The sequence below is a fragment of the Macaca mulatta genome, chromosome 1, assembly GCF_049350105.2.
Source record: "Macaca mulatta isolate MMU2019108-1 chromosome 1, T2T-MMU8v2.0, whole genome shotgun sequence".
Lineage (NCBI taxonomy): Eukaryota > Metazoa > Chordata > Mammalia > Primates > Cercopithecidae > Macaca > Macaca mulatta.
Window position 1 is genome coordinate 110,624,159 of NC_133406.1, and position 26,433 is coordinate 110,650,591.

General features: G+C 50.2%; 3 protein-coding genes and 1 pseudogene across 15 annotated transcripts in view; 3 read left to right on the top strand and 1 right to left on the bottom strand.

Annotated features, from left to right (window-relative positions):
• Positions 4,540 to 5,085, top strand: VHLL (VHL like; annotated as a pseudogene).
• GLMP (glycosylated lysosomal membrane protein) lies at positions 9,194 to 13,732 on the top strand. 5 transcript variants are annotated; one of them, XM_028827755.2, is made up of 6 exons: positions 9,194 to 9,347; positions 9,852 to 10,109; positions 10,302 to 10,502; positions 10,630 to 10,848; positions 11,290 to 11,546; positions 11,625 to 12,175. In XM_028827755.2, the coding sequence occupies exons 1-6, from the start codon at positions 9,228 to 9,230 to the stop codon at positions 11,707 to 11,709; spliced, it is 1,140 nt and encodes a 379-aa protein (XP_028683588.1). In that variant the 5' UTR covers positions 9,194 to 9,227; the 3' UTR covers positions 11,710 to 12,175. The 5 variants fall into 5 exon arrangements, with proteins under 5 accessions (XP_028683588.1, XP_014967416.1, XP_077800387.1 ...); XM_015111930.3 differs by having other exon boundaries at positions 11,657 to 12,175; XM_077944261.1 differs by having other exon boundaries at positions 11,437 to 11,546; positions 11,657 to 12,175.
• TMEM79 (transmembrane protein 79) lies at positions 12,423 to 22,820 on the bottom strand. Of its 3 annotated transcripts, none has more exons than XM_077944596.1 (5): positions 22,675 to 22,820; positions 19,710 to 20,506; positions 19,218 to 19,431; positions 16,824 to 16,941; positions 12,423 to 13,499 (listed from the first exon to the last, which is right to left on the bottom strand). In XM_077944596.1, exons 2-4 carry the CDS (start codon positions 20,464 to 20,466, stop codon positions 16,860 to 16,862), a joined length of 1,053 nt encoding a protein of 350 aa, XP_077800722.1. In that variant the 5' UTR covers positions 20,467 to 20,506; positions 22,675 to 22,820; the 3' UTR covers positions 12,423 to 13,499; positions 16,824 to 16,859. The 3 variants fall into 3 exon arrangements, with proteins under 3 accessions (XP_077800722.1, XP_028683598.2, XP_014967436.2); XM_028827765.2 differs by lacking the exon at positions 16,824 to 16,941 and adding an exon at positions 21,298 to 21,431 and having other exon boundaries at positions 22,675 to 22,816; XM_015111950.3 differs by lacking the exon at positions 16,824 to 16,941 and having other exon boundaries at positions 22,675 to 22,816.
• Positions 13,368 to 26,433, top strand: part of SMG5 (SMG5 nonsense mediated mRNA decay factor) — a 45,349-nt gene continuing 32,283 nt past the window's right edge. For 4 of the 7 annotated variants that reach the window (XM_077996670.1, XM_077996678.1, XM_077996672.1 and 1 more), the window contains exon 1: positions 22,915 to 23,133. In XM_077996670.1, coding sequence (XP_077852796.1) covers positions 23,060 to 23,133 — 74 coding nt within the window. In that variant the 5' untranslated portion in view covers positions 22,915 to 23,059. 7 annotated transcript variants of the gene reach the window in all.

Consider the following 26,433-nt stretch of genomic DNA (forward strand, 5'->3'; position numbering starts at 1 on the left):
TGAGACAGGAGAATGGCGTGAACCCGGGAGGCGGAGCTTGCAGCGGGCCGAGATCATGCCACTGCACTCCAGCCTGGGTGACAGAGTAAGACTCCATCTCAAAATAAACAAACAAACAAACAAACATGAAGAGATGCTTAACCTTATTCAAAGGGAAATGTAAGCATAATTTGGTAAACACTTGCAATGTGCTCTCAAGCATGTGGTTTGAGTGTCAATTGGTAAACCTCATATAAAGGGCAGTTTGAGCTGGCGATTCCACTCCTTGGTACTTATCTTACTGAATTTGGTTATTAATATGAAATGCTGAGAACTCAGTATTTCTCCTTGGTTGAGTCCATTTCAGATAGGGATATTCTTTCCAGCATTGTTTGCCACAGCAAAATATTACTACATCAACAAGGTTCTGATTAAAAAGATCAGGGAACATACCCCTGCAAGGAGAATGAGGTAACTCCCAAGTGCACTGATACAGAACATTCCTCAATATATGAGTTAAAAATGCAAACTGGGGCCAGGTGTTGTGGCTTATGCCTGTGATCCCAGCACTTTGGGAAGCCGAGGTGGGTGGATCATTTGAGCTCAGGAATTCAAGACCAACTTAGGCAACCTGGCAAAACCCCATCTCTACTAAAAATACAAAAATTAGCCGGGCTTGGCAGTGCACACCTGTAATCCCAGCTACTTGGGTGACTGAGGCAGAACAGCTTGAACCCAGGAGGTAGAGGTTGCAGTGAGCCAAGATCTCACCACTGCACTCCAGCCTGGGTGTGACATCGTCTCAAAAAACAACAACAACAACAACAACAAAAAAAAAACGAAGAACAGTGTCTGGGTACCACTGTGTATTATTTGTATGTGATTTCAGTATATTTGTATTCTTGAGTATAGGATATATTTAGAAGGATACATAAGAAACTGGTAGTGGGCTGGGGTGGTGGCTCACACCTGTAATCCCAGCACTTTGGGAGGCCGAGGTGGGTGGATTACCTGAGGTCAGGAGTTCGAGACACCAGCCTGGCCGACATGGTGAAACCCCATCTCTACTATAAAATACAAAAATAAACCAGACTTGGTGGCACATGCCTATAATTCCAGCTACTTGGGAGGCTGAGGCAGGAGAATTGCTTGAGCCCAGGAGGCGGAGGTTGCAGTGAGCCAAGATTGTGCCACTGCACTCCAGCCGGGCCAACACAGCGAGACTGTTTCAAACAAACAAAAAAACTGGTAATGATGGTTGTCTCGGGAGGGACCAGTTTGTTGGTGAATAGGAATGATGCCCTTTGGTACATTTTTTTTTCTTTTTTTTTAATGACAAGATCTCAATGACGCAGGAATTTTCTCAGACACTTTGCCAGCCGGGGACCTCTGCAGCCAGCGATGCCCCCTACCCAGGCCTCACGCCCCCGGCTTGCTGCTGGAGGTACCCTGCCCACTCGGCCCACCTGGCCACGCCTGGCTTGCACACTGGCTCAGCCCTTGGCTGGGCTGAGGCATGCCCCAGGCTGCCTGTGTTTCAGCTTGTACCCATGTTCAGCAGTTTCCGAGTTTTTGTCGTGCATCCAAGAAGAATGAGGTTATGCTGACAGTTCAAAGGATGAAGAGGGTCGGAGAGAATTTTATTGAGCGATGAAACAACTCTTAGGCCAGGCGCGGTGGCTCAAGCCTGTAATCCCAGCACTTTGGGAGGCCGAGACGGGTGGATCACGACGTCAGGAGATCGAGACCATCCTGGCTAACACGGTGAAACCCCGTCTCTACTAAAAAATACAAAAAACTAGCCGGGCGAGGTGGCGGGCGCCTGTAGTCCCAGCTACTCGGGAGGCTGAGGCAGGAGAATGGCGTGAACCCGGGAGGCGGAGCTTGCAGTGAGCTGAGATCCGGCCACTGCACTGCAGCCTGGGCGACAGAGCGAGACTCCGTCTCAAAAAAAAAAAAAAAAAGAAAAAAAGAAACAACTCTTAATGGAGAGGGGAAAGGAGAGTGGTCTCCCAAGTTAGGTGGTTTCTCTCCCATTGTGGCTGGGTCCGGGGCTTTGATGGGCTCAAAATGGGGGTGTGTGTGCTGATTGGTTTGAGTGTATGCAAAAAAAAAAAAAAAAAAGGCTAAAAAAAAGGCTAAAACAGGCACGGTGGCTCACGCCTGTAATCCTAGCCCTTTGGGAGGCCAAGGCAGGCGAATCAGGAGGTCAGGAAATCAAGACCATCCTGGCTAACGCGGTGAAACCCGGTCACTACTAAAAATACAAATAATTAGCCGGGCGTTGTGCTGGGCACCTGTAGTCCCAGCTACTCGGGAGGCTGAGGCAGAAGAATGGCTGAACCCCAGAGGCAGAGCTTGCAGTGAGCCAAGATCACGCCACTGCACTCCAGCCTGGGCAACAGAGTGAGACTCCGTCTCAAAAAAAAAAAAAAAAAAGGCACCATTCAAAGATGGGCTTGACAGTGTAACAAACCAATTAGGGAAGGGTAGGTATACGAAAAATAGGTGAAGGGTAGGGATCAATCAGAAGAAAGTGCAACAAATGGGAAGAGGGGTTCTCAATTCCACCCATGCATTTATCCAGGACTTGTAGCTTGGCTTTCAACTGTTTTCTGCTTGAAGGTGGAGTTTCACTGGGAACCTGCCCCTGTCTGCCTAGGATTTGTCTGCCTCCTGTTGCTATCCTCACTTTTTTGCCAGGCTGGAGTGCAGTGGTGCAGTAGGAGGATCGAGGGATCCTCTCATTTCAGCCTCCGGAGTAGCTGGGACCACAGGCATGCACCACCAGGCCCAGCTAATTTTTGTATTATTTTGTAGATATGGGGTCAGGCTATGTTGCCCAAGCTGGTCCTGAACTCCTGGACTCAAGACATCGTCCCACCTCAGCCTCCCAAAGTGCTGGGATTACAGGCATGAGATACCACACTGAGCCCTTTGGTACCTTTTGAATTTTGTACCATGTTCATTTATTAGTCAAAATAAGATTAAAGTAGGCCAGGTGCAGTGGCTCGTGCCTGTAATCTCAGCACTTTGGGAGGCCAAGGCGAGCAGATCACTTGAGGTCAGGAGTTCGAGACCAGCCTGGCTAACATGGTGAAACCCCATGTCTACTTTAAAAATACAAAACTTAGCTGGGCATGGCAGTGGGCACCTGTAGTCCCAGCTACTTGGGAGGCTGAGGCAGGAGAATTGCTTGAATCTGGGAGGCAGAGGTTGCAGTGAGCTGAGATTGCACCACTGCACACCAGCCTGAGAAAACAGTGCAAGACTCCGTCTCAATAAATTAAAAAAAAGAAAAAAAACGTGCATCCCACCAGATGTCACCTCCCTCTTTTGACAAATACCTGTATTGCCCCCATATCCTATTTTCTCATATCCTATCTTTTCTCCACAATCAAATTGTGAACTCTTCCTGGACCAGAACCTGAATAATTAAGTGTTCAATAAATATTACATTTTTTTGTTTGTATTTTGTTTATTTGTTTTTCCGAGATGGGGTATAGATCTGTCACCCAGGCTGGAGTGCAATGGCATGGTCTCAGCTCACTGCAACCTCCACCTCCCAGGTTCAAGTGATTCCCCTGCCTCAGCTTCCCGAGTATCTGGGACTACAGGCACACACCACCTCACCCAGCTAATTTTTGTATTTTTAGTAGAGATGGGGTTTCACCATGTTGGCCAGGATGGTCTCGATCTCCTGACCTCGTGATCTTCCTGCCTCGGCCGCCCAAAGTGCTTTTGTGAGACACGGTTTTTTTTTCACCGCGGTTTTTTTTTTGAGCTGGAGTTTCACTCTTGTTGCTTAGGCTGGAGTGCAATGGCGCAATCTCAGCTCACTGCAACCTCCAACTCCCGGGTTCAAGCAATTCTCCTGCCTCAGCCTCCTTAGTAGCTAGGATTACAGGCACCTGCCACCACGCCTGGCTAATTGTTTGTTTGTTTGTTTGTTTATAAGATAGGGTCTCACTCTGTCACCTAGGCTGGAGTGCAGTGGTGTGATCTTGGCTCACTGCAACCTCTGCCTCCCAGGTTCAAGCAATTCTCCTGCCTCAACCTCCCAAGTTCCTGGGATTACAGGCATACGCCACCATGCCTGGCTAATTTTTTTGTATTTTTAGTGGAGATGGGGTTTCACCATGTTGGCCAGGCTGGTCTTGAACCCCGACCTCAGGTGATCCACCTGCCTCGTCCTCCCAAAGTGTTGGGATTACAGGTGTGAGCCACTGCGCCCAGCCATGAAGTGTCCAATAAATACTAGATTGACATAAAGAACCCTCAGGTGTGCTATCTCATGGAATACCCTCAAATTCCTCTTTGGATCTTCCTATCACAGTTGTATTATTGGGATTCCATTTGGATCTCTCCCACTATAGGTAGCTCTTCAGTGGGACGGGCTAGGTAGGAGAGACTGGGAGTAAGTCTGTCTGATCTAGGATGTCTTGCTTACCACCCAGGTAGGAGGTTATGTACTCGCAGCCTGCTGAAATCCAGGTGAAGGGAAGTAGTTTCTTTAAGAACTGGTATGGGCAGGCCCGAGTTGTCAAGGCTTCGGAGGTAAGGCCCTGGAGAGCGGGGAACGGGGTGGAGTTAGAGGCCAAGGCGGGCACCCAAGAGGCAGGCCCAGAAGAGTACTGCCAGGAAGAGTCGGGCGCCGAGGAGGAGATGGCGGCTGGAGCAGCATGGCCTGTGCTGCGCTCCAGAAACTCACCTGGGCTCTCCCTGGTCATTTGCAACCGCAGCCCACGCATCGTGCTGCCTGTGTGGCTCAACTGCTATGAAGAGCTGCTGCCCGGCAGGGACTTCTGCATCCACAATTTCCGAAGCCACCCATGGCTCTTCAGAGATGCAAGGACACATGATAAACTTATGGTTGACCAAACTGAATTGTTTACGCCATGTTCCAATGTTGATGGACAGCCTGTTTTTGCCAACATCACACTGCCAGCGTATACCCTGAAAGAGCGATGCCCCCAGGTTTTCCGAAGCCTAGTTAAGCCTGAGAATTACATGAGACTGGACATTGTCAGATCACTCTGTGACGATCTGGAAGACCAGCCAAATGTACTTGAAAGACCTGGAGCGGCTGACGCAGGAGCACAGTGAAAATCTGTGGATGGCTGGGCATGGTGGCTCACTCCTGTAATCCCAGCACTTTGGGAGACCGCAGCAGGCAGATCACTTGAGGTCAGGAGTTTGAGACCAGTCTGGCCAACATAGGGAAACCTGTCTCTACTTTAAAAATACAAAAATTAGGCCGGGCGCGGTGGCTCAAGCCTGTAATCCCAGCACTTTGGGAGGCCGAGACGGGCGGATCACGAGGTCAGGAGATCGAGACCATCCTGGCTAACACGGTGAAACCCCGTCTCTACTAAAAAATACAAAAAACTAGCCCGGCGCGGTGGCGGGCGCCTGTAGTCCCAACTACTCGGGAGGCTGAGGCAGGAGAATGGCGTGAACCCGGGAGGCGGAGCTTGCAGTGAGCTGAGATCCGGCCACTGCACTCCAGCCTGGGCGGCAGAGCGAGACTCCATCTCAAAAAAAAAAAAAAAAAAAGGACAAAAAAAAAAAATACAAAAATTAGCTGGGCGTGGTGGCACGTGTCTGTAATCCCAGCTACCAGCTACTCGGGAGGTTGAGGCAGGAGAATTGCTTGAACCCGGGAGGTGGAGGTTGCAGTTAGCTGAGATTGTCACTGCACTCCAGCCTGGGCAACAGATTGAGACTCCATCTCAAAATAAATAAATAAATAAAAAGAGAGAGAGAGAGAGGGAAAAAAAAGAAAATTAATGGATGGAAGAGGAGACTGGAGATTTTTTTTTTCTTTTTTTTGAGACGGAGACTCGCTCTGTCGCGATCTCCACTCACTGCAAACTCCACCGCCTCCCGGGTTAACGCCATTCTCCTGCCTCAGCCTCCAGGGTAGCTGGGACTACAGGCGCCCGCCACCACGCCCGGCTAATTTTTTTTTAATTTATTTTTTGTATTTTTAGTAGAGATGGGGTTTCACCATGTTAGCCAGGATGGTTTCTATCTCCTGACCTCGTGATCCACCCGCCTCGGCCTCCCAAAGTGCTGGGATTACAGACATGAGCCACCGTGCCCGGCCTGAAGTTTTTTTTTTTTTTTTTTTTTTTTTTTGAGACAAGAGTCTCACTCTGTCACCCAGACTGGAGTGCAATGGCGCAATCTCGGTTCACTGCAACCTCCACCTCCTGGGTTCAAGCGATTCTCCTGCCTCAGCCTCCCGAGTAGCTGGGATTACAGGCGCCGCCTTGCCTGGCTAATTGTGTGTGTTCAGTTCGATAGCAGTCTGGACAACATGGTGAAACCAGCCGGGCGCGGTGGCTCACGCCTGTAATCCCAGCACTTTGGGAGGCCGAGGCGGGCGGATCACAAGGTCAGGAGATCGAGACCACGGTGAAACCCCGTCTCTACTAAAAATATAAAAAAATTAGCCGGGCGCGGTTGTGGGCGCCTGTAGTCCCAGCTACTCGGGAGGCTGAGGCAGGAGAATGGCGTGAACCCGGGAGGCGGAGCTTGCAGTGAGCCGAGATCGCGCCACTGCACTCCAGCCTGGGCTGGGCGACAGAGCGAGACTCCGTCTCAAAAAAAAAAAAAAAAGCAAAAAAGAAAAAAAGAAAAAAAACATGGTGAAACCCCATCTCTACTAAAAATACAAAAATTAGCCAGGCATGGTGGCGCATGCCTGTAGTCCCAGATACTCGGGAGGCTGAGGCAGGAGAATGGCATGAACCCGGGAGGCGGAGGTTGCAGTGAGCTGTGATCACACCACTGCACTCTAGCCTGGGCGACAGAGAGAGACTCCGTCTTGAAAAAAAAAAAAAAAATTAGCTGGGCATGGTGGCGTGTGCCTGTAATCCCAGCTACTCGGGAAGCTGAGGCAGGGGAATCACTTGAACCCGAGAGGCAGAGGTTGCAGTGGGCAGGGATCTTGCCACTGCATTCCAGCCTGGGAGACAGGTGGGACTCCGTCTCAAAAAAAAAAAAAAAAAAAAAAAAAAAAAAAAATCCCCCCAGTAGAGAAAAATTTGGAAGACACAGAAAAGTAAAAAAGAAGAAAAAAATCACTATAGATAGACTACTTAAATACAACCACTATCACCATTTTGAGCTATTACCTTTATCCTTTTTTTCCCACATAGTTGAGATCTTACTTTTTATATAGTTTTGTATCCTACTTTTTCATTTAATTTTAATTTTATAACAAATATTTTTCTATGTTATAAGCTCTTCACAAACATTAGTCTTTTTTTTTTTTTAAACAGAGTCTCGCTCTGTCGCCCAGGCTGGAGTGCAATGGCACGATCTTGGCTCACTGCAAGCTCCGCCTCCCAGGTTCACCCCGTTCTCCTGCCTCAGCCTCCCAAGTAGCTGGGACTACAGGCAACCGCCACCAGGCCCGGCTAATTTTTTTTGCGTTTTTAGTAGAGACAGGGTTTCACCGTGTTAGCCAGGATGGTCTCCATCTCCTGACCTCGTGATCCACCTGCCTCAGCCTCCCAAAGTGCTGCAATTAAAGGCATGAGCCACCGTGTCTGGCCAAACATTAGTCTTTTTTTTGCAATTAATGTTTGGGGTATTTTTTGGCATCTTTAGTTCCTTATCCTAACCTTTGCGTACAAGTCCTATGTTCTAAAATCAGAGTGATGGCTGGTGTGGTGGCTCACCCCTATAATCCCAGTACTTTGGGAGGCCCATGTGAGAGGATCACTTGAGCCCAGGAGTTCAAGACCAGCCTGGGCAACATAGTGTGACCCTGTGTCTAAAAAAAAAAAAAAAAATTTAAATTAGCCAGGCATGGTGGCATGTGCCTGAAGTCCCAGCTACTTAGGAGACTAAGGCAGAAGGATCACGTGAGCTCAAGAGTTTGAGGCTGCAGTAAGTCGTGATTGTGCCACTGCACTCCAGCCTTGGTGACAGAGCAAGATGCTGTCTCAAAATAAATAAGTAAAATAAAATCAGAGTGAAGTGAAGAAAACAAACACTTCACAGTTTTCTACAACCCTTTTAAATTTCACCGAATTTTAGCTCTTTCCTTCCTTCCTTTCTTTTTTTTTTTTTGAGACGGAGTCTCGCTCTGTCGCCCAGGCTGGAGTGCAGTGGCCGGATCTCAGCTCACTGCAAGCTCCGCCTCCCGGGTTCACGCCATTCTCCTGCCTCAGCCCCCCCAAGTAGCTGGGACTACAGGCACCCGCCACCACGCCCGGCTAATTTTTTGTATTTTTAATAGAGACGGGTTTCACTGTGTTTGCCAGGATGGTCTCGATCTCTCTCTCTCTCTCTCTCTCTCTCTCCTTCGACAGAGTTTTGCCTCTCGTTGCCCAGGCTGGAGTGCAATGTCCTGATCTCAGCTCACTGCAACCTCTGACTCCTAGGTTCAAGCGATTCTCCTGCCTCAGCCTCCCAAGTAGCTGGGATTACAAGCGCCTGCCACCATGCCTGGCTAATTCTTGTATTTTTAGTAGAGACGTGGTTTCACCATGTTGGTCAGGCTGGTCTTGAACTCCTGACCTTAAGTGATCCACTTGCCTCGGCCTCCCAAAGTGCTGGGATTACAGGTGTGAGCCACTGCGCCCGGCCTTTTCTTTCAACATTTAACAAGTAAGTTGGCTTTTTTGGAAGTATGTTGTTATTTAGTGACACATCTCTAAATATTTACAATTTTTGTTGAAATGTTAGGCAGGGAAGAAGAACCACACTGTTCCACAGGGAAGAACCCCAAGGAGTTTCATAGTTCACAGAGAAGAGGAACCGCAGGATTTCATGTGCTAGAGTAGAAAGCAGCTGTATGAGTTCCACAATGGGACAGGGTCGGGGACTTAAGGCAATGTGCTGGTCCTGCAGTAGTTCCCTGTTGGGTTTATTTTCTTTAACCTGTCTTTGTGTCAAAATGAGATTTCACATTCCTCTTAAAACATGCCGTTTGAATACTGTATTTTTGGCATTGTCCAAGGAAGACTGAAAACTTGTAGCATGAATAATGTATTTTTTCATTTAAAATCTTGTGACTGTATTAAATTGTATTACTTGTAAGAGACTGTGACGTTTCCTGTTTTAAGATAGAATACAAAATTGTTCTTTAATACATTAAATGGTGCTGAGGAAAGGAAATTAAAAAAAAAAAGCAAAAACTGGTTTGGTGGCTCCGCCCTTGAAAGGGATCAGCTGAACCTGAGTCATGTGACCCTCCGTGGCACCTCTTCCGTCGGCGGAATTGCGGCCGTATGCACGGCTCTGTGGAGCACAGCTGGGGTTGGGGGCACTCTGCCCCCAGCCCCCTGCTCCTTTTGACTCTGTTTCTGTTTGCAGCCCCATTTGGCCTGCTGGGGGAGACGACCCGCCAGGTGAGGGCCCTGGGGCTACAGCGATAGAAGTTTCAGGAAATGCTACCCTTGCAGGGTGGCTGGAACCGGGCATCCAGGGGCTAGGGGTGGAGGGCAGCTGCCAAGAGGAGGGTTCTTCAACCTGGAGGGTGTGGGAGATGGTCATGGGTCATGGGACGGGATTGTGGAGTAGGGTGAATGTGAGGGTGAAGTCTGAACCCCGACTCAGCCCTGGGTCCAGGCAAGTGTTGAATGTTTTCTTCTTCCCAGCCCTGTGCCCTGACCTGCCCACCAGGGTCAGGGGAGTCCTGGCTATACCCTCTACCCTACCCCTTTTTGGATATCCTGTACCCACTGCCCCTTACCCCAGGGTTCCCTCAGCTCCCGCACACATTCCTCTTGTCTAGTCCCCAAGATCCCATCTTTTCTCCAGCACTTTCCAAACTCCCCTCCCCTCAAACTTCTCTTTTGCCCGTGTCTCTCCTTGATCCTGTTCCCTCAACCCTCCACTACTCCATGTTCCAGGTGTCTCTGGAGGTCATCCCTAACTGGCTGGGTCCCGTGCAGAACCTGCTTCATATCCGGGCAGTGGGCACCAATTCCACACTGCACTATATATGGAGCAGCTTGGGGCCTCTGGCAGTGGTGCTGGTAGCCACCAACACCCCCCACAGCACCCTGAGCGTCAACTGGAGCCGCCTGCTATCCCCTGAGCCCGATGGGGGCCTGATGGTGCTCCCCAAGGACAGCATTCAGTTTTCTTCTGCCCTTGTTTTTACCAGGGTGAGGAGGTTGGGAGAGAACCAAGGAGAAGAGTGCAGAGGAGAGAGTTCATCCCAATTAGAGGGTGGAACTAAAGACTGGGGGTGGTGAAATAGACTCAGATATGAAAGCCTTGGTAGGGGGTGAGTGGGAGGTGTGGTCTCGGGAGAAAAACTGAGGCAAGCCCAGTTCCACCCCACCCCCACCCTCCAGCTGCTTGAGTTTGACAGCACCAACGTGTCTGATACGGCAGCAAAGCCTCCAGGAACACCATATCCTCCATACTCCTTGGCTGATTTCTCTTGGAACAACATCACTGATTCATTGGATCCTGCCACCCTGAGTGCCACATTTCAAGGCCACCCCATGAACGACCCTACCAGGACTTTTGCCAATGGCAGCCTGGCCTTCAGGGTAAGGGGTGGGAAATTGGAAAGACTCAAAAAGGCTGATTTGAGAGGGTGGGATTTAATGATGGAGGTGGCCCTTAAGAACAGGCATCCAGCTATTTCCCACACCTCCCATGCTTCTTCCTTCCTAGGTCCAGGCCTTTTCCAGGTCCAGCCGACCAGCCCAACCCCCTCGCCTCCTGCACACAGCAGACACCTGTCAGCTAGAGGTGGCCCTGGTTGGAGCCTCTCCCCGAGGAAACCGTTCCCTGTTTGGGCTGGAGGTAGCCACACTGGGCCAGGGCCCTGACTGCCCGTCAGTGCAGGAGCAGCACTCCATCGACGATGAATATGCACCTGCCGTCTTCCAGGTCAGGCTTCCTGGAGAGAGGCAGAGGGGTGAGGAATATAGGTGGGACGCCATTGGGACCTAAAACTCATTCAACCATTTGCCATTTAGCAACACTTACTTTGGGTCGTTTAAGTGCTAGGCACTGTGCTAATGAGTCTGACCCAGTCCCTGCCCTCAGTGGAGACAGACAGGCAGTGCAGTATGACTTACACTCTGGCAGGTGGAGATCTGCAAGGGGCCTGGGGGCCAAGAGGAGGGCTGAGTCCAGACTTGCAGGCTTGGAAAACAACTCAGTCCTCACCCAGTCGAACTCTCCATTTTTACAGAGGAGGGATTGAGGCCCTGCCTAGGACTCAGGACTCCTGTTGCTAGTCACAGATGAAGGCTGGGAGAGGCAGGGAAAAGAGGGTTGGGCACAGGTTGGTCCTCTTTACCCTCCCTTGTTTGCCTTTCTTCCCAGTTGGACCAGCTGCTGTGGGGCTCCCTCCCATCAGGCTTCGCACAGTGGCGACCAGTGGCTTACTCCCAGAAGCCGGGGGGCCGAGAATCAGCCCTGCCCTGCCAAGCTTCCCCTCTTCATCCTGCCTTGGCATACCCTCTTCCCCAGTCACCCATTGTCCGAGCCTTCTTTGGGTCCCAGAATAACTTCTGTGCCTTCAATGTGACGTTCGGGGCTTCTACAGGCCCTGGCTACTGGGACCAACACTACCTCAGCTGGTGAGAGCCAGGGCTTGGGCTGCGGGCTTGGGGAGTTGAAGTGGACCAAGGCTGAGTCTCCCAGCCTTTCCTCCTAAGCCCGCTTACCTCTCTCTCTCTGCTTGCTCTAGGTCGATGCTCCTGGGTGTGGGCTTCCCTCCAGTGGATGGCTTGTCCCCACTAGTCCTGGGCATCATGGCGGTGGCCCTGGGTGCCCCAGGGCTCATGCTGCTAGTGGGAGGCTTGGTTCTGCTACTGTACCACAAGAAGTACTCAGAGTACCAGTCCATAAATTAAGGCCCGCTCTCTGGAGGGAAGGACATTACTGGACCTGTCTTGTTGTGCCTCAAAACTCTGGAGGTTGGAGTATCAAGTTCCAGTCGGCCCCTTCACTCCCCCGTCTTGCTTTTCTGTGGAACCTCAGAGGCCAGCCTCAATTTCCTGGAGACCCCCAGGTGGGGCTTCCTTCATACCTTGCAGGGGGAACTTTGGAGGGGGTGGAGGACAGGGCTATTGATAAGGTCCCCTTGGTGTTGCCTTCTTGCATCTCCACACATTTCCCTTGGATGGGACTTGCAGGCCTAAATGAGAGGCATTCTGACTGGTTGGCTGCCCTGGAAGGCAAGAAAATAGATATTTTTTTTTTCACAGGGCTCCAGTTTATTGATGTGTGAGTGTCGTTGGGCTGGTCTTGGGCTGGTTCCAGGGAATGGAAGGGCTAAGAGATGGGCTTGGAAGGCAAGTTTCTGTTTGAGGCTCCATTTCCTTGCTGTGGAACCAAGGAACCTGCCAGCTCCACTCCACCAGGTAGAGTTAGGAGGTTTCTATTGTCATCTGAATGAAACAGGGAAGGGACACTCGAGACTGGGGGACAAACAGGAAGAAAAAGCCAGCAAAGACTGGTAGTAATTTATTGTTACACACACACACTCATACTAGGTTAACATCAGCCACCGCACCATCCAGGCACTCCCCAGCCACCACGTGTGAGCGTGCGCGTACACACACACACACACACACAGACACACACACACCCTCTTGGGAGGCAGATTTCCCTGTCTGCTCCCCTCTTCCCGTGGGAGAGGCATGGCTTCTGGGCAGTTTAAAGGTGGGTAGTTACAGGGGCCTAAATAGGTAGAAGAGCAGCAGCTCTGGACTGGCCAGCTGTAAATAGTCTTAACTCAGGCTAAGGGGCCCTAAGGCCAGTCATGGAGGGTCCTGAATCCAGATCCCCAGGAAGGTTTTCACCAAACATCACAGTCCCATTTGATGTGATGCCCAGCCTCTATCCTTAAGGCATTTCCAGCGTCCTTGATGCACTGTGCTTAGACAACTGGCACAGAAGTGGTCAGGGCCTTGGCTGTGGCTCTGCCTCCTGCCTCATGGGAAGCCGGGGAGTGGACCAGAGTCCAGCATTAGGGAGCCCTTGTGGTAGTGGTGGGAGGCTGCTCAGGAAGGAGCTGTGCCTCTCCCCTGGTCCTGGCCCCATGCCCTCAGCATCCGTAAGAAACATGGCTGTCCACCTTTTTCCCTGCAAGAAAACTAAGTCCATCCCTTATGACTGTCCCGGGCACCAAAGGTGAAGGGCAGCCCGGGCAAGGGGAGAACTCTGATTGATTGGAGTCCCTGTTGGGGTAGTAGCAGGGTTCCACCCACCGCGGTCCTAGGCCTGGGGGCGAAGTCCAGGCCTGGCCACAAGGTTCAAAGATATGTCAGACCCACGCTGCTACCCGCTACTCCGAGTGGGAGGGCGGAGCGGCTCAGCCCCAGGGGCGGGGCCTGTAGTCGGAGGCCGACCGGGCGTGGTCCGGGTAGTCCAGGCGGCTCTCCGTGGCAGTGAGCATGCGCTCCGGCTCCACCACGAACATGTAGTAGAGGTTCCACATCAGCATTGACAGCAGCGGCAGAAACGTCAGGCCATAGCCGAAGCCGCGGAAGGAGCGGCCCACGGCGAAGGTCAGCCAGTAGATCAGACTGGGGGGGCAAGAAAAGGGTCAGGCTACTCTCAAGGGAAGCGCTTCAGCTTGGCAATAGGCTGACAGTGGGGGGAGTAGATAGGGAGGCAGATGCAGTTGGTGGGTATGGCTGGTGCTTCCAAATACAGCCAAAGTTTATGCATTTAAAATGTATTAGGCACAGCGCTAATTACTATAAGTGATTGATTTTGACTTCCCCACATCTTTATGAAGTCGAGTATATTATTCCTTTCCCTCTTTTATTTATTTTTCGATTTATTTTTATTTTTTTAGAGACATGGTCTTGCTATGTGTTGCCAGTCTGGGCTCAAACTTCTGGCCTTGAGTGATTCTCTCACCTCAGACTCCTGAGTAGCTGGGACTACAGATGCGAGCCACCACACCTGGCTGTACAAACTTTAAAATGTTTGAGCAAATTCAATCAGTATAGTAAAATATTTTCCTCCCTTTACCGATTCCCACCCTATTCTCCCCCACCCCCACCCCAGGCATCAGTATTATGGTTTCTTGTGCACTAAGTGATTTTTTAAATTATTATTATTATTTTGAGACGGAGTCTCGCTCTGTCACCCAGGCTGGAGTGCAGTGGCATGATCTCAGCTCACTGTAAGCTCCGCCTCCCGGCTTCAAGCGATTCTCCTGCCTCAGCCTCCCGAGTAGCTGGGACTACAGGTGCCCGCCACCATGCCTTGATAATTTTTTGTATTTTTAGTAGAGACGGGGTTTCACCCAAGATGGTCTCAATCTCCTGACCTGATCATCTGCCCTCCTTGGCCTCCCAAAGTGCTGGGATCACAGGAGTGAGCCACCACGCCTAGCCTTTTTTTTTTTTTTAGAGATGGGGTCTTACTCTGTCAGCCAGGCTGGAGTGCAGTGGCAGCCCCCAACTCCTGGGCTCAAGCAGTCCTTCCACCACAGCCTCCCAAGTAGCAGGGACTACAGGTGTGTGCCGCCATGCCCAGCTGATTTTTTAAATTATTTTTGTACAGATGAGGGTCTCAAACTCCTGGCTTCTAGCAATTCTCCTGCCTTGGCCTCCCAAAGTGCTGAGATTACAGGTGTGAGCCACCATGTCCAGCAGATTTGTTCTTTTATTTATTTTTTCTTAAAGACCAGTGTGCTTTTCTTGGAGAAAGAAGAAGGAAGAAAGAAGAAGGAAGGAAGGAAGGAGGGAGGGAGGGAGGGAGGGAGGGAGGGAAGGAAGGAAGGAAGGAAGGAAGGAAGGAAGGAAGGGGAAGAAGAGCCAGTGTGATAGTACATTGAGTGATTTTTTTAAAAGTGCATATATGAGCAAAAAACTATTTTTCCCTTTTTTGAAGTATGGCAGCATACTATATAGACTGTTCTCTGCATGTTTATTTTTTTCCCCATTTAATATATCCTGGAGGCCGGGCGCGGTGGCTCAAGCCTGTAATCCCAGCACTTTGGGAGGCCGAGACGGGCGGATCACGAGGTCAGGAGATCGAGACCATCCTGGCTAACACGGTGAAACCCCGTCTCTATTAAGAAATACAAAAAAACTAGCCGGGCGAGGTGGTGGGCGCCTGTAGTCCCAGCTACTCGGGAGGCTGAGGCTGGAGAATGGCATAAACCCGGGAGGCGGAGCTTGCAGTGAGCTGAGATCCGGCCACTGCACTCCAGCCTGGGTGACAGAGCGAGACTCCGTCTCAAAAAAAAAAAAAAAAAAAAAAAAAAAAAAATATATATATATATATATATATATATATATATATCCTGGAGATCATTTTATATCAATATAAAAATGGTTTTTCCATTCTTTTATAGCTGCAGTGTGTTCCACTGTATTTATCCTTTTGCAGATGAAGAAACTAAGATTTCAAATGGGTTAAGTAAGACTCATCCAAGATCACACATCTGGGAAACAGAAAAGTCATGATTTGAACCCAAGCCTGTTCATTACCTCCTCTTCTGCCAATTTGAGGGGCAGATGTAAAGAGGAGAGCAAAGAAGCCACCTCCAGGAGGGCTTGAAGCCCAGAGGATGGGTCAGCCACAAATTTCGTGGAAGATTTGTTCAATACACACCCCTCAATGGAGGGAGGGAAGAGCAACTTCCTCTTACATAATTCATGTGCCTCTGTTCTTTTTCACCTGTGAAAGGGAGGGAAGAATAACTGCTGCTTCTCTTCTGCACTAGGAAGCAGCACAGCATAATGAACCCTTACCAAATACCAGATTTTTTTGTTGTTGTTCTTGTTGTTTTTTTTGAGATGGAGTCTCACTGTCGCCCAGGCTGAAGTGCAGTGGCCCGATCTCGGCTCACTGCAAGCTCCACCTCCTGGGTTCACGCCATTCTCCTGCCTCAGCCTCCCGAGTAGCTGGGACTACAGGCGCCCACCACCACTAATTTTTTGTATTTTTAGTAGAGATGGGGTTTCACCATGTTAGCCAGGATGGTCTCAATCTTCTGACCTGGTGATCCGCCCACCTCGGCCTCCCAAAGTGCTGGGATTACAGGCGCCCACCACCACACCCAGCTAATTCTGTATTTTTATTAGAGACGGGGTTTTACCATGTTAGCCAGGATGGTCTCAATCTCCTGACCTCATGATCCACCTGCCCTGGCCTCCCAAAGTGCTGGGATTACAGGCGTGAGCCACTGCGCCCAGCCCCAAGTACCAAATTGTTTTAAGTACTCTACATGAGTTAACTCATTTAATCCCCATAACAACCTCATTTTACAGATGATGAAACTGAGGCACAAACTGCTTAATGAACTTGTCCATGGTAAAGAAGGACCCTGGATAAGAGAGGGAAGGGACCTGGATTCTAGTGCTGACACTATTGCTGACGACCTGAGCAACTCTTCTCCCCTACATCTGTTGTGATTTCCCCTTTGTAAAATGGGAAGCCTGGACCAGACAATCACTGAGTCTTCCTTTAGCTCCCTGATTACTTTTACTGCTTAAGCCAACTTCTATCTGAGACCAGTATTCCCCAAGAGTTTGAGATGGGAGGCTGAGTTACGTGAGCAGGAACATATTTATTTCGGGAAAACCTACTGGGAGAAAATGCAAGGCTGCATGATGGTCAGGAGGCTGGTGGGACAACTGACTGCTGGACCACAATCAGAAGTGACTGGAAGATTAATTTTAGCTCAACAGGAATAATATTTTATTTTAGCAAGCTACCTGGAATCCTGTATCAAAAGTAACAAGAGCAGGCCAGGCGTGGTGGCTCACACCTATAATCCCAGCACTTTGGGTGGCCGAGGCGGGTGGATTATCTGAGGTCAGGAGTTCAAGACTAGCCTGGCCAACATGGTGAAACCCTGTCTCTACTAAAAATACAAAAAAATTTACCTGGGCATGGTGGCTCACACCTGTAATCTCAGCTACTCAGGGGGCAGACGCAGGAAAATTGCTTGAGCCCAGGATACAGAGGTTGTAGTGAGCCGAGATGGCGCCACTGCACTCCAGCCTGGGTAACAGAATAAGACACCGTCTCAAAAAAAAAAAAAAAAAAAGTAACAAGAGCATATGTATTAGGGAAAATGGAAGAAAACACCTGCATTTGGGTTAAGAAATTCAAAGGTGCCTTCTAGGTTAAGGTTAATAGTAGTTCATGTGAAAATACCCCTAAGGATTTTAGGTGATGGTAAAAAGTCTGAATGAAAGGAGAGTAAGGGCCAGGCGCGATGGCTCACGCCTGTAATCCCAACACTTTGGGAGCCCAAGGCGGGCAGATCATCTGAGGTCAGGAGTTCAAGACCAGCCTGGCCAACATGGTGAAACCCTGTCTCTACTAAAAATACAAAACATTAGTTGGGCCTGGTGGTGGGTGCCTATAATCCCAGCTACTTGGGAGGCTGAGGCAGGAGAATAGCTTGAACCCAGGAGGTGGAGATTGCAGTGAGCTGAGATCATGCCATTGTATTCTCCAGCCTGGGCAACAAGAGTGAAACGTTGTCTCAAAAAAAAAAAAAAAAAAAAAAAAAGAGAAGAGTAAGAAGGCTGCGACGAGAGCTCACATGTCCTTGGTTTGTATGAAGAAAAGGACGGTACCTTCTACCGGGGCCCTCTCGTCATTGACAAACAGGAAGAGGACAGTACCCTCAACCAGGCCCCCCAACTGTGACAGGCAGAAGTTTCTTCCCAGGACAGTGAAGAAACCGGGCCATTTTGCAAAGCAGATACTAGGGGGACAGAGTGTTAGAGTGGGGGGATTGAGAGGTTGTGTCAAATATCTAAATTTGTCCTAGGCAATTCTGGAGGTCAGAATCTGGGCAGAAATGTTTAGCGCAGTATGAAGAACTGTCTAACAATTAGTACCTTTAAAAATGGAAAAAGGCCGGGCACGGTGGCTCAAGCCTGTAATCCCAGCACTTTGGGAGGCCGAGACGGGCGGATCACGAGGTCAGGAGATCGAGACCATCCTGGCTAACACGGTGAAACCCCGTCTCTACTAAAAAAATACAAAAAAAAACTAGCCGGGCGAGGTGGCGGGCGCCTGTAGTCCCAGCTACTCGGGAGGCTGAGGCAGGAGAATGGCGTGAACCCGGGAGGCGGAGCTTGCAGTGAGCTGAGATCCGGCCACTGCACTCCAGCCTGGACGACAGAGCGAGACTCCGTCTCAAAAAAAAAAAAAAAAAAAAAAAGGAAAAAGACTGGTTTATATGAAGAATTGAGTAATCAGCACACTGGGAAGTTGAGGCAGGAGGATTGCTTGAGGCCAGGAGTTTGCGACCAGCCTGGGCAACATAGTGAGACCTCATCTCTATTTTTTATTTTATTTTAATTAATTATTTATTTGTTTGAGCCAGAGTCTCGCTCTGTCACCCAGGCTGGAGGGCAATGGCGCGATTTCGGCTCACTGCAACCTCCGCCTCCCAGGTTCAAGCGATTCTCCTTCCTCGGCCTCCTGAATAGCTGGGATTACAGATGCCCACCACCACACCTGGCTAATTTTTTGTATTTTTAGTAGAGCTGGGGTTTCACCTTGTTGGCCAAGCTGGTCTCGAGCTCCTGACCTTGTGATCCACCCGCCTCAGCCTCCCAAAGTGCTGGGATTACAGGCGTGAGCCACTGCACCCGGCTATTTGTTTTTTTGAGATGAAGTCTAGCTCTGTTGTCCAGGCTGGAGTGCAGTGGCACGATCTTGTCTCACTGCAATCTCCGCCTCCTGGGCTCAAGCAATTCTCCTGCCTCAGCCTCCTGAGTAGCTGGGACTACAGGTGTGCACCAGCATGCTCAGCTAATTTTTGTATTTTTAGTAGAGACAGAGTTTCACCATGTTGGCCAGGCTGGTCTCAAACTCCTGACCTCAAGTGATCTGTCACCTCGGCCTCTTAAAGTGCTGAGATTACAGGCATGAGCCACTGCACCCAGCCTTCTCTCTATTTTGAAAAAATATATCTATTTTTAAGTTGTACATTTGGTCATAGGGGGTGTTCAGCTAGAGACCAAAACAGCTACCTGACCAGATTGCCACGGGAGTGGCTGCAATGGGTGCATAGATCTAGATGACACCTGAAAGCCTTTTTGTTTGACATGGTTATATGTATCTCTGAAATCAGCTTCCATCTGCTGACCAGCTGAAGTAAGGTACAAGAGAGAAGGTGGGCTTATCTCCCCAGGGCACACATTTGGGCCAGGGTAGAATCCGGAAAGCTCCTGACCCTGATTCTCCAGACATTCAGATGCCTAGGTTCTCTAGCACCATTCCCTCTCCCATGCCCACCCCCTGCCCCAACTTACCGGGAGATGGCAAAGAGACCAGTGAGCAGAGGGAGCAGTTTGAGGGTGTCCTGGGGCAGGTAAGTGGAAAGCACGGCCAGGTTGAAGAAGTAGAGGATAAAGAGCTGGATTGACTGGGCCACATATCGCCGGTGGATCTCCACTTCCCGCCGTGGCTCCCCAAAGGGCCGAAGGGCAGAAAAGCATAACAGGCTCAGCCCGTACACCAGGATCCCTGGGTGGAGTTGGGAAACACAGGGTAGGGTCAGAACAGGCAGGGTAAGGGCGCAAGAGGCAGTAAGCTGGGGGCAGGTTCACTGTGGGCAGTGCATAGCCTCTACACAGTGGGGTGGAAGTGGTCCTGGGAGGATATGGGCATGCAGACTGGCAGGGGGTGGGAGACCCTGAGGGGCCCAGGCCAAGTGAAGGGAAACCCTCCTGCTCCCCATGGCAGGCAGGCCCTGCCCTCCTCAAGTCCACTTCCCAATCTCCCCTTTCTTCTCACAGGCTCACCCAGCACAATGGGGAAGGTGGCAAAGACCCCGCAGCGGAGTGTGTAGATCAGGCGGGAACTCATGGTGGGCAGCCGTGGGACATCAAACGGCAGGAAGGCATATGCCCCATATAGTAGGCAGGGGAAGAGGATGAGTGCAGCTCCCACGGAGGCCACAGCCCTTAGCCACTCACGGTCTCCACAGCTCCCGCAGCCCCCACAGGAATGGCCAGGCGGCCTCACCACCGCCTCAGCCCACTTGCGCTCAGTGGGGTCGGGCTGGGTGGCCCGGGGGGGCATGAAGGTTCGGCACTTGCCCTCGCCTGCCTCACAGCGCATGATAAGATCTTCTTGGGGCCGCCGCTCAATGCACTGTAGGTCAATAGGCACGAAGGCACGGGCCGCTTTCTCAGGCAGCAGGTTGGCATCGTCTTCGGGCAGCTCCTCTAGCTTGGTAAGTGGCTCTGACTCAGGGGGCTCTGGTTCAATGTCCCGCCAGCCAGGGGGATCCGGGAACGGAGCACTGGGCTGAGGGCCGGTCCCCCAGGGCAAGGTGGCAGCCTCGCTTACTGTGCTGTCTAGACCATCCTCAGCCCCCTCTATGGCTGTGGGAGACCCAGCTGAAGACCCCACTCTGACGGACTCAGCTCCTGGGGATTCGGCCCCACCTTCCCCTTCTGGCTGCCGGCCATTGGGAACCAAGGCCTGGGGTGAGCTCTTCTCTGGGGAATCCGACCTCTTCACTTCCAGCAGGGCCAGGGTCTCCTGTTCTGTCATCCTGGGGCCTCAGTTCTGGGATCTACAATGTCAAGTCATCCTGCAGGGAGCAGAGGAAAGCTCTGTCAGAAACCCCTGTCTTCTAGTTGTTAGGACAGGTTGACAGAACTCATACTCCCCAGGGCAACTGGTTTCATGGGCTTTGGCCCCTTCTGGAGCCTTAGGGAGAAACTGGTACAGAGGAAGACGTTGAAACAGAGGGAGGAGGGAAGGAAGTGAGCAGCCGAAATGGAGGCACCCTTTCGACATCAAATGCCATCCAACAGGAGAGGGTGAGTCAAGGGGCACAGGCCCTGGCAGCTGTGGCCTCAGTCAGCCTCCACCCACGCCTTCTATGCCCCTCCACCAAAACCCCTGGAGTCATGGCCACCCTAATGCAGGAACAGGAGGCAGAAGAGGTGTCTAGAACTTTGCCAAGTTTCTTTCCTACCGAGGATCTTGCTGTATGTAGACAGAGAAGCTTCCCCTCCACTGTCCCATCTCCCCTTCTCCCTGCATATCCCTGCTTGGAACCCTCCTGCATTCCAGGTGAGACCAGTGATTTGCCAACTAATCTGTCCCAAAAAGCTGGCAGTTGCAGGCACCCTCTTCCTTCATTGGTACTTGGTCAGTTCCCAAACTCCTCACTAGCCCACCTCATCCATCTCTGCAGGGCCTGGATCTGTTATTCCGGCATTTAGGTCTGATCATGACTGTTTTGTATGCCTTCTCTCCTGTCTTTCTCCCCTCCCTGCTGCCCTTCATCTCATTGCTTCTGGATGGGACTGATTCCCTTCCTTCATCTCAAGGGCCCTCCAAACCTTGTAGTTTGGACCCAGGACATCCTCTTACTTTCCATATGGAGTGGAGGGTCCCCAGCGTCCATCCGTCTGTCCGTCTGTCCGGGAAGGAGCTGCCCAGCTACCTGCTGGCTCTGCAAGTATTTCTCTCTGTCTCCCTCCCTTTACCTGTGTCTCAAAACCTGTCTGACCAGAGCAGGTGGGGCCCAGATTAAAGGGGCAGGCCCCGCCCTGCTGAATCTGCCGACAAAAAAAGCATTAGAGGAGGATGTCGTCATTCTTTCCGAAAGTTGGGATGCAGCTGGGCAAAGAGGTAAGTTCACATTCTAGGCAACTGGAATGTGTAGGAGCTCCCAGCTCAGGAAAGCAGAGGGAGAAAAGTGGATTTGTGCACCAAAGGGTGCTCGGAGTAGGCTGGGATACCCAGAGATGGAATTTGTACACTTATTCATTCAGTAAATATTTACTGGTCACCATTATTAGCTAGGAACTATTCTAGGCAGACACAGAGGAGAACAAGATGACAGTCAAGGTCTCTGCCCTTGAGAAGCTTATGTTCTATTGGGGTAACAGATAATGAAGAAGCCTAGCAACTAAATCAATTAGACAATTTTTATAGGAAAGACCTCTTTGGTAAGGTAATATTTGAGCTGAAACCTGATGGGAAATCAGGAGTATGAGTGTTACAGGCAGAGGAACAGCAAGTGAAAGACCAATGGATGGGAAAGACTTAGGCTGTTTCAGGAACAGAAAGAAGATGGGTGGCTGAAGCCAAGAGCATAGCGGTAGAAGGGCAATTTATGTTCTCATTACAATTCGTACACAGGCAAAAAACAAAACAAAACAAAACACAAAAAACAAAACAAACAAAAAAACCCCTTGCTTTTAAACTTAGGTTTAAGCTAAAACAAGACAAAGCAGTCACGCTCCTAGCTGTGAGCCCACCTGCCCTGATATCCAATGTGAGGATCAGGAGATAGAAACGTGAGGGACTAGCTTCTCATTCCTATGAGTCCTTATCCCTAAAGTCATTTGAGCTTTGTGAGGGCAGGGATAGTGTCTAGCTTGCTCACCTCTCTGTGTCTAGAATCCTGCACTGTGGCTGGAAGACAGCAGTTCAATAAATGTTACTGGGTGGTAAGAGATATGCAAGCTGGAAATCTTTGGGAGGGGAGCTGAAGGGCCAAGACGCTTGTACAAGTCATTTCTTCCAGGGCTTTACTCCTATGTGATGCTCGGCCCTTTCCAAGGAAACTTTCACATGCACTTTTTGTTTGTTTAAATTATGGGGGAAAAGGGAAAGCTGGAGTCACTCTAACCAGTAATCTGAAAGAGGCTTGGTTCAAACGGGGAGGCGGGAAAGGGGCAGAAGGATGGACCAAATGACCACTGTGGGACAAAGCAGTCACCCTCCTAGCTGTAAGCTCACCTGCCCTGATCCAGTTAAGCTTTGGCCGCCTCAGTGGGTACACTGTCAGTTCTCTGATAGCTTTGCCAATAAAGTTTTTCGCAAGGGTTTGGAGAAGCCGGAAAGAGGCCATGCTGCCCAGAGTTAGTTCTGGCAACTTCCCGGGAGGGAAAACGAGTTTCGCGAGATTTGGTAGCAGCAGGCCACTGGTCCGCAACTGTGCGGCTGCCATCGCGAGATTTGCCAGGCGGAGGAGGAGCTGTCGCGGGCAGCCGCCTCACAGCGATGGCGGCCGAGCAGGGCCGGCGGCGGCGGCGGCTGCGGCTACGGCCGGAGACGGCAGTGGTGGTGGTAGTGGTGGGTGGCGGGGGCCTGTGACCGGGAGCTGCCCCCGGACCCGGGCACCATGAGCCAAGGCCCCCCCACAGGGGAGAGCAGCGAGCCCGAAGCAAAAGTCCTCCACACTAAGCGGCTTTACCGGTGAGAGGGGCCAGGGCGTGAGAGCAGCCGCCAAGGGAAGTGGGGAGACGGCGAGGGGCGGGGCCTCCCGGGCGGGCGGGGCCCCTGTGTCGGGGTAAGGTGCAGGCGAGGAAGGAGGATGCAATTTTGGAGGCGGGGCGGGGTCCCGTAGTAACTCAGGATGGAACTGAAAGGAGGAATTGGGTGGGTGGGAGGTTTGGAGGGAAGCACGTGGAGGAATCCCCTCTGCAGTGAGCTTGCTTGGGGCGGGCACTAAGCTTTGTGGAGTTCGGGTAATAGGGTGAGAATTGAAGGCTGGAAGGGTTGGGTAGGTGAAGGTGGGGTCATAGGTGTAGAAAAACCCGGAAGGGAACGATGCTTGGAATCCTGTGGGATTTACAAGGAAGAGTCTTGGACTAAAGTCCGTAGAGCTAGGCTTAGGTCCATCCTTTGCCACTCTCTCACGATGTGACCTTGGGCCTCAGTTTCTTTATCCTTAAAAATAAAGATTTGAATTGGATGTGCTCTAAATTAGAGTCCCATACAGCTCTAATTTTGAGGAGTCTGAATGAGAAAGTCTTGGCCTGGAAGGGCCACGAACGACTTTGTGTACAGAGCGTTCTTGGGATCTGGGAGGCAATTCCGGGCACCTGGGGACTCCTGAGTCCTGCCTTCCTCCCAGCCTCATGACTGTAGTCTCTTGCCAGGCAACTTCCGTTCCTGGTTTTTGACTTCCATAATGCCACCCACGCTTCACAAGTCACATCTTCAGCCCTTCAGCCCTCTGTTAGGAACAGGCCCGAATGAGCTCTTCCCATCGAAGGTGGAGAATTTGTTGTGTAGGTCAGCTAGAACATGGGCTCCATAACTGGGTCAAAATAGGACGAAGCATGGAAACTGAGTTTTGTGCTTTCTACTACAGAGTCGAGTTTGGGGTTTTCATTTAGCTTGGGCTTTATAGAACACGGATGCTTGCATGAGAAGAAGACCCTCAGAGCCTTGGCCCCGTTTTGGCAGTGAAAGAGTCAAGAGGGCATGTTGTCTTTTCCTCTGAGTAGGCATCCTGCCTTCTCTGGCTTTGTAAGCCAGAGGCAGAGGGGACTATAGGCTACTCCAAAAATAGAAAAGTGATTCAATCTAGCGGCCCCTGGGCTCCCACTATGAGCTGCCCCAAGCAGTCCCCAGGCGGGTGAGGAGTTGGCTAGGGGCGGCACGTGTGCCTCATCATGCTGCCGAGTGTCAGTGCTGCCAGTCAGACAGCGCGTGGGCAGTGTCTGCAGTATTCCTTGTCTCTAGCATTTAGGGATGGCTCTGGTCATCCTTCCAGTTGTCGTTAAATGTAGTTCTTTCTTAAACCACTACATTCACAGGACTAACCTAAGCTGATGTGTTTGCCTATGTGGCTTACCTATGTGCACATGGGTGTAATTGTGTTGTTGACTTTGAGCAGGGTAGAAATTTGAAGCAGCCAATCACTGTTTTTATAATTTATTATAGCTGGGTGATATGTGGAAGGAACTAGGAGGAAAGTCTGATTTCTCTGCTCAAGATAAATGTGTTGCTAGACTGGACTTGTCACTCTGAGCATCAGAAATTTGGGGAACTCCCACACGTAGCTGTTTACTGATATGAAATTCTGAAATATTTTAAGTCAGAAGAAAGGGCAGCAGGAGAAAGGAGCCTGGAAGCACCAGTTAATTAGGCCAATTCATTAGTTCTTTGTTTTTAAAAACATTTTTGTTTTTGCTAGGCCCGGGAGTGAATGAAACACACGACTAGATTTTGTAGTTTTTGTCCTAAGAGAGATTATAGTTTAGTGGAGGAGCTTATGATCTGACGGAAAATGAGAAAAAAGTGGTGAGCCCTCTCATATTAAAGCATCTGCAATTAGAACTTCCCAGAGTGGTGGTGATTTACCTTCTTTTGGATTAATGATATAAAGAGAGCTATGGAGCTTTTCTATAAAAATATACACTCACATTAGCTCTTTCCATGGCACCAAAGATAAAAGCCCTGCCCTGGGAACTGAGCTGGTATAAAGTAAATCACTAGTGCTGCGCCTGGCATCAAGGGCCAGGTTGGCCAAAAGGGCTTGGCATGCATCTCTAGGCTGTCCAGTTTGAAGAAACATGATTGTTTGTGAGAAGGTATTGATTACCATCCCACCCGCTCCGCTGGGTGCTGGCGGTCACTTCACCCTGTGCAGGGCAGCTTAGTAGTATGCCTCCTGAGCCACCACCACCACAGGGTGCCAACTGTTGTGGCCCACTTTCCCCAGCCTGGGAGCACCTCTTGGTTTGTTTGGAAATCTTCGCTGTGTTTTTGTTGCTTTTGTGTCCACAGTTGTGCCTGATTCACATGTTCTTATAGCTCCTGCCTGATGTCTTCTGGGTTTTACCCTTCCAGATACAAGACCTACCTCTGGGATTTCTTGGCCATCCATTGTAGAGTTTCTGTGACTTTTTCTTTGCTGTGATGACAGACTCCCTTAGTGCCTGGAGTCTCCCCCTCAGCCTTAGGACAAGAAGGATGGAGACTAACACTTGGAGTGATTACTATATATACCAGGCACTGTTATGGGTGCTCTGTGTATTAGCTAATTTAATCCTCACAAAATAGGTAATAATATTTCCATTTTATGGTTGGGTGAAGGAACCCAACCATAAGGAAGTTAGATATTTTGCCCAAGACCACATAGCTGGTAAGAAGTAGAGGTAATATTTGAATCTAGGCGGTCTGGTTTCATGCCTCCACTCTTAACCACTATGTTCAACAAATAATTCCTTCAGCAGAATCCAGGCTTACCCGAATCCTACTTACGGCTAAGTAGTCTAGGAGCTCCCTCTACTTGCCCATCATACCCTACAATTCCGTAGTAGAATTTTATACTAGAAATGCCTTTCCTTTATGTCAGGGATAATAAGGCCTTATATAATAATTTATTCATTCTACTATTATTGAATGTTTACCATATACTAGAGCTATATAAAAATTATGATTTCATTTAATCCTCAAAACAGTTCTCTGAAGTAGCTATTATTATCTTCATTTTTATTGATGTGGTAACTAAGGCTTTAAAAGGGTAGGTAATTTGCCCAAAGGCACAGAGTAAGACACAACCAGGGTTCAAACCCTAGATTTTCTGCCTGGCATCACAGCCTGTGCTCTTTCCATTGGGAGAGTCTGCCTTACCATATCACAGTTTCTCTAGTTTGACACTGTTGACATTTTGGGTAGGGTAATGCTTTATTGTGGTGGGCTGTCCTGTGCATTACAGGAGATTTAACAGCACCCTCTAAATGCCAATGGCAACCCTCTTTC

Bases quoted from the DNA above. Each gene is read 5' to 3' on its own strand.
- GLMP (XM_077944242.1), top strand. From the start codon at position 9,228: ATGCACGGCTCTGTGGAGCACAGCTGGGGTTGGGGGCACTCTGCCCCC. The intron at 9,348-9,851 runs GTGAGGGCCCTG...TCCATGTTCCAG, and splicing joins TGGGGGAGACGACCCGCCAG to GTGTCTCTGGAGGTCATCCC. The intron at 10,849-11,656 runs GTCAGGCTTCCT...TGCTTGCTCTAG, and splicing joins ATGCACCTGCCGTCTTCCAG to GTCGATGCTCCTGGGTGTGG.
- TMEM79 (XM_015111950.3), bottom strand. From the start codon at position 20,466: ATGACAGAACAGGAGACCCTGGCCCTGCTGGAAGTGAAGAGGTCGGAT. The intron at 19,432-19,709 runs GTGAGCCTGTGA...AACTCCACCCAG, and splicing joins CACCTTCCCCATTGTGCTGG to GGATCCTGGTGTACGGGCTG. The intron at 13,500-19,217 runs GTAAGTTGGGGC...TTGCCCCCCCAG, and splicing joins GGTCTCTTTGCCATCTCCCG to TCTGATCTACTGGCTGACCT.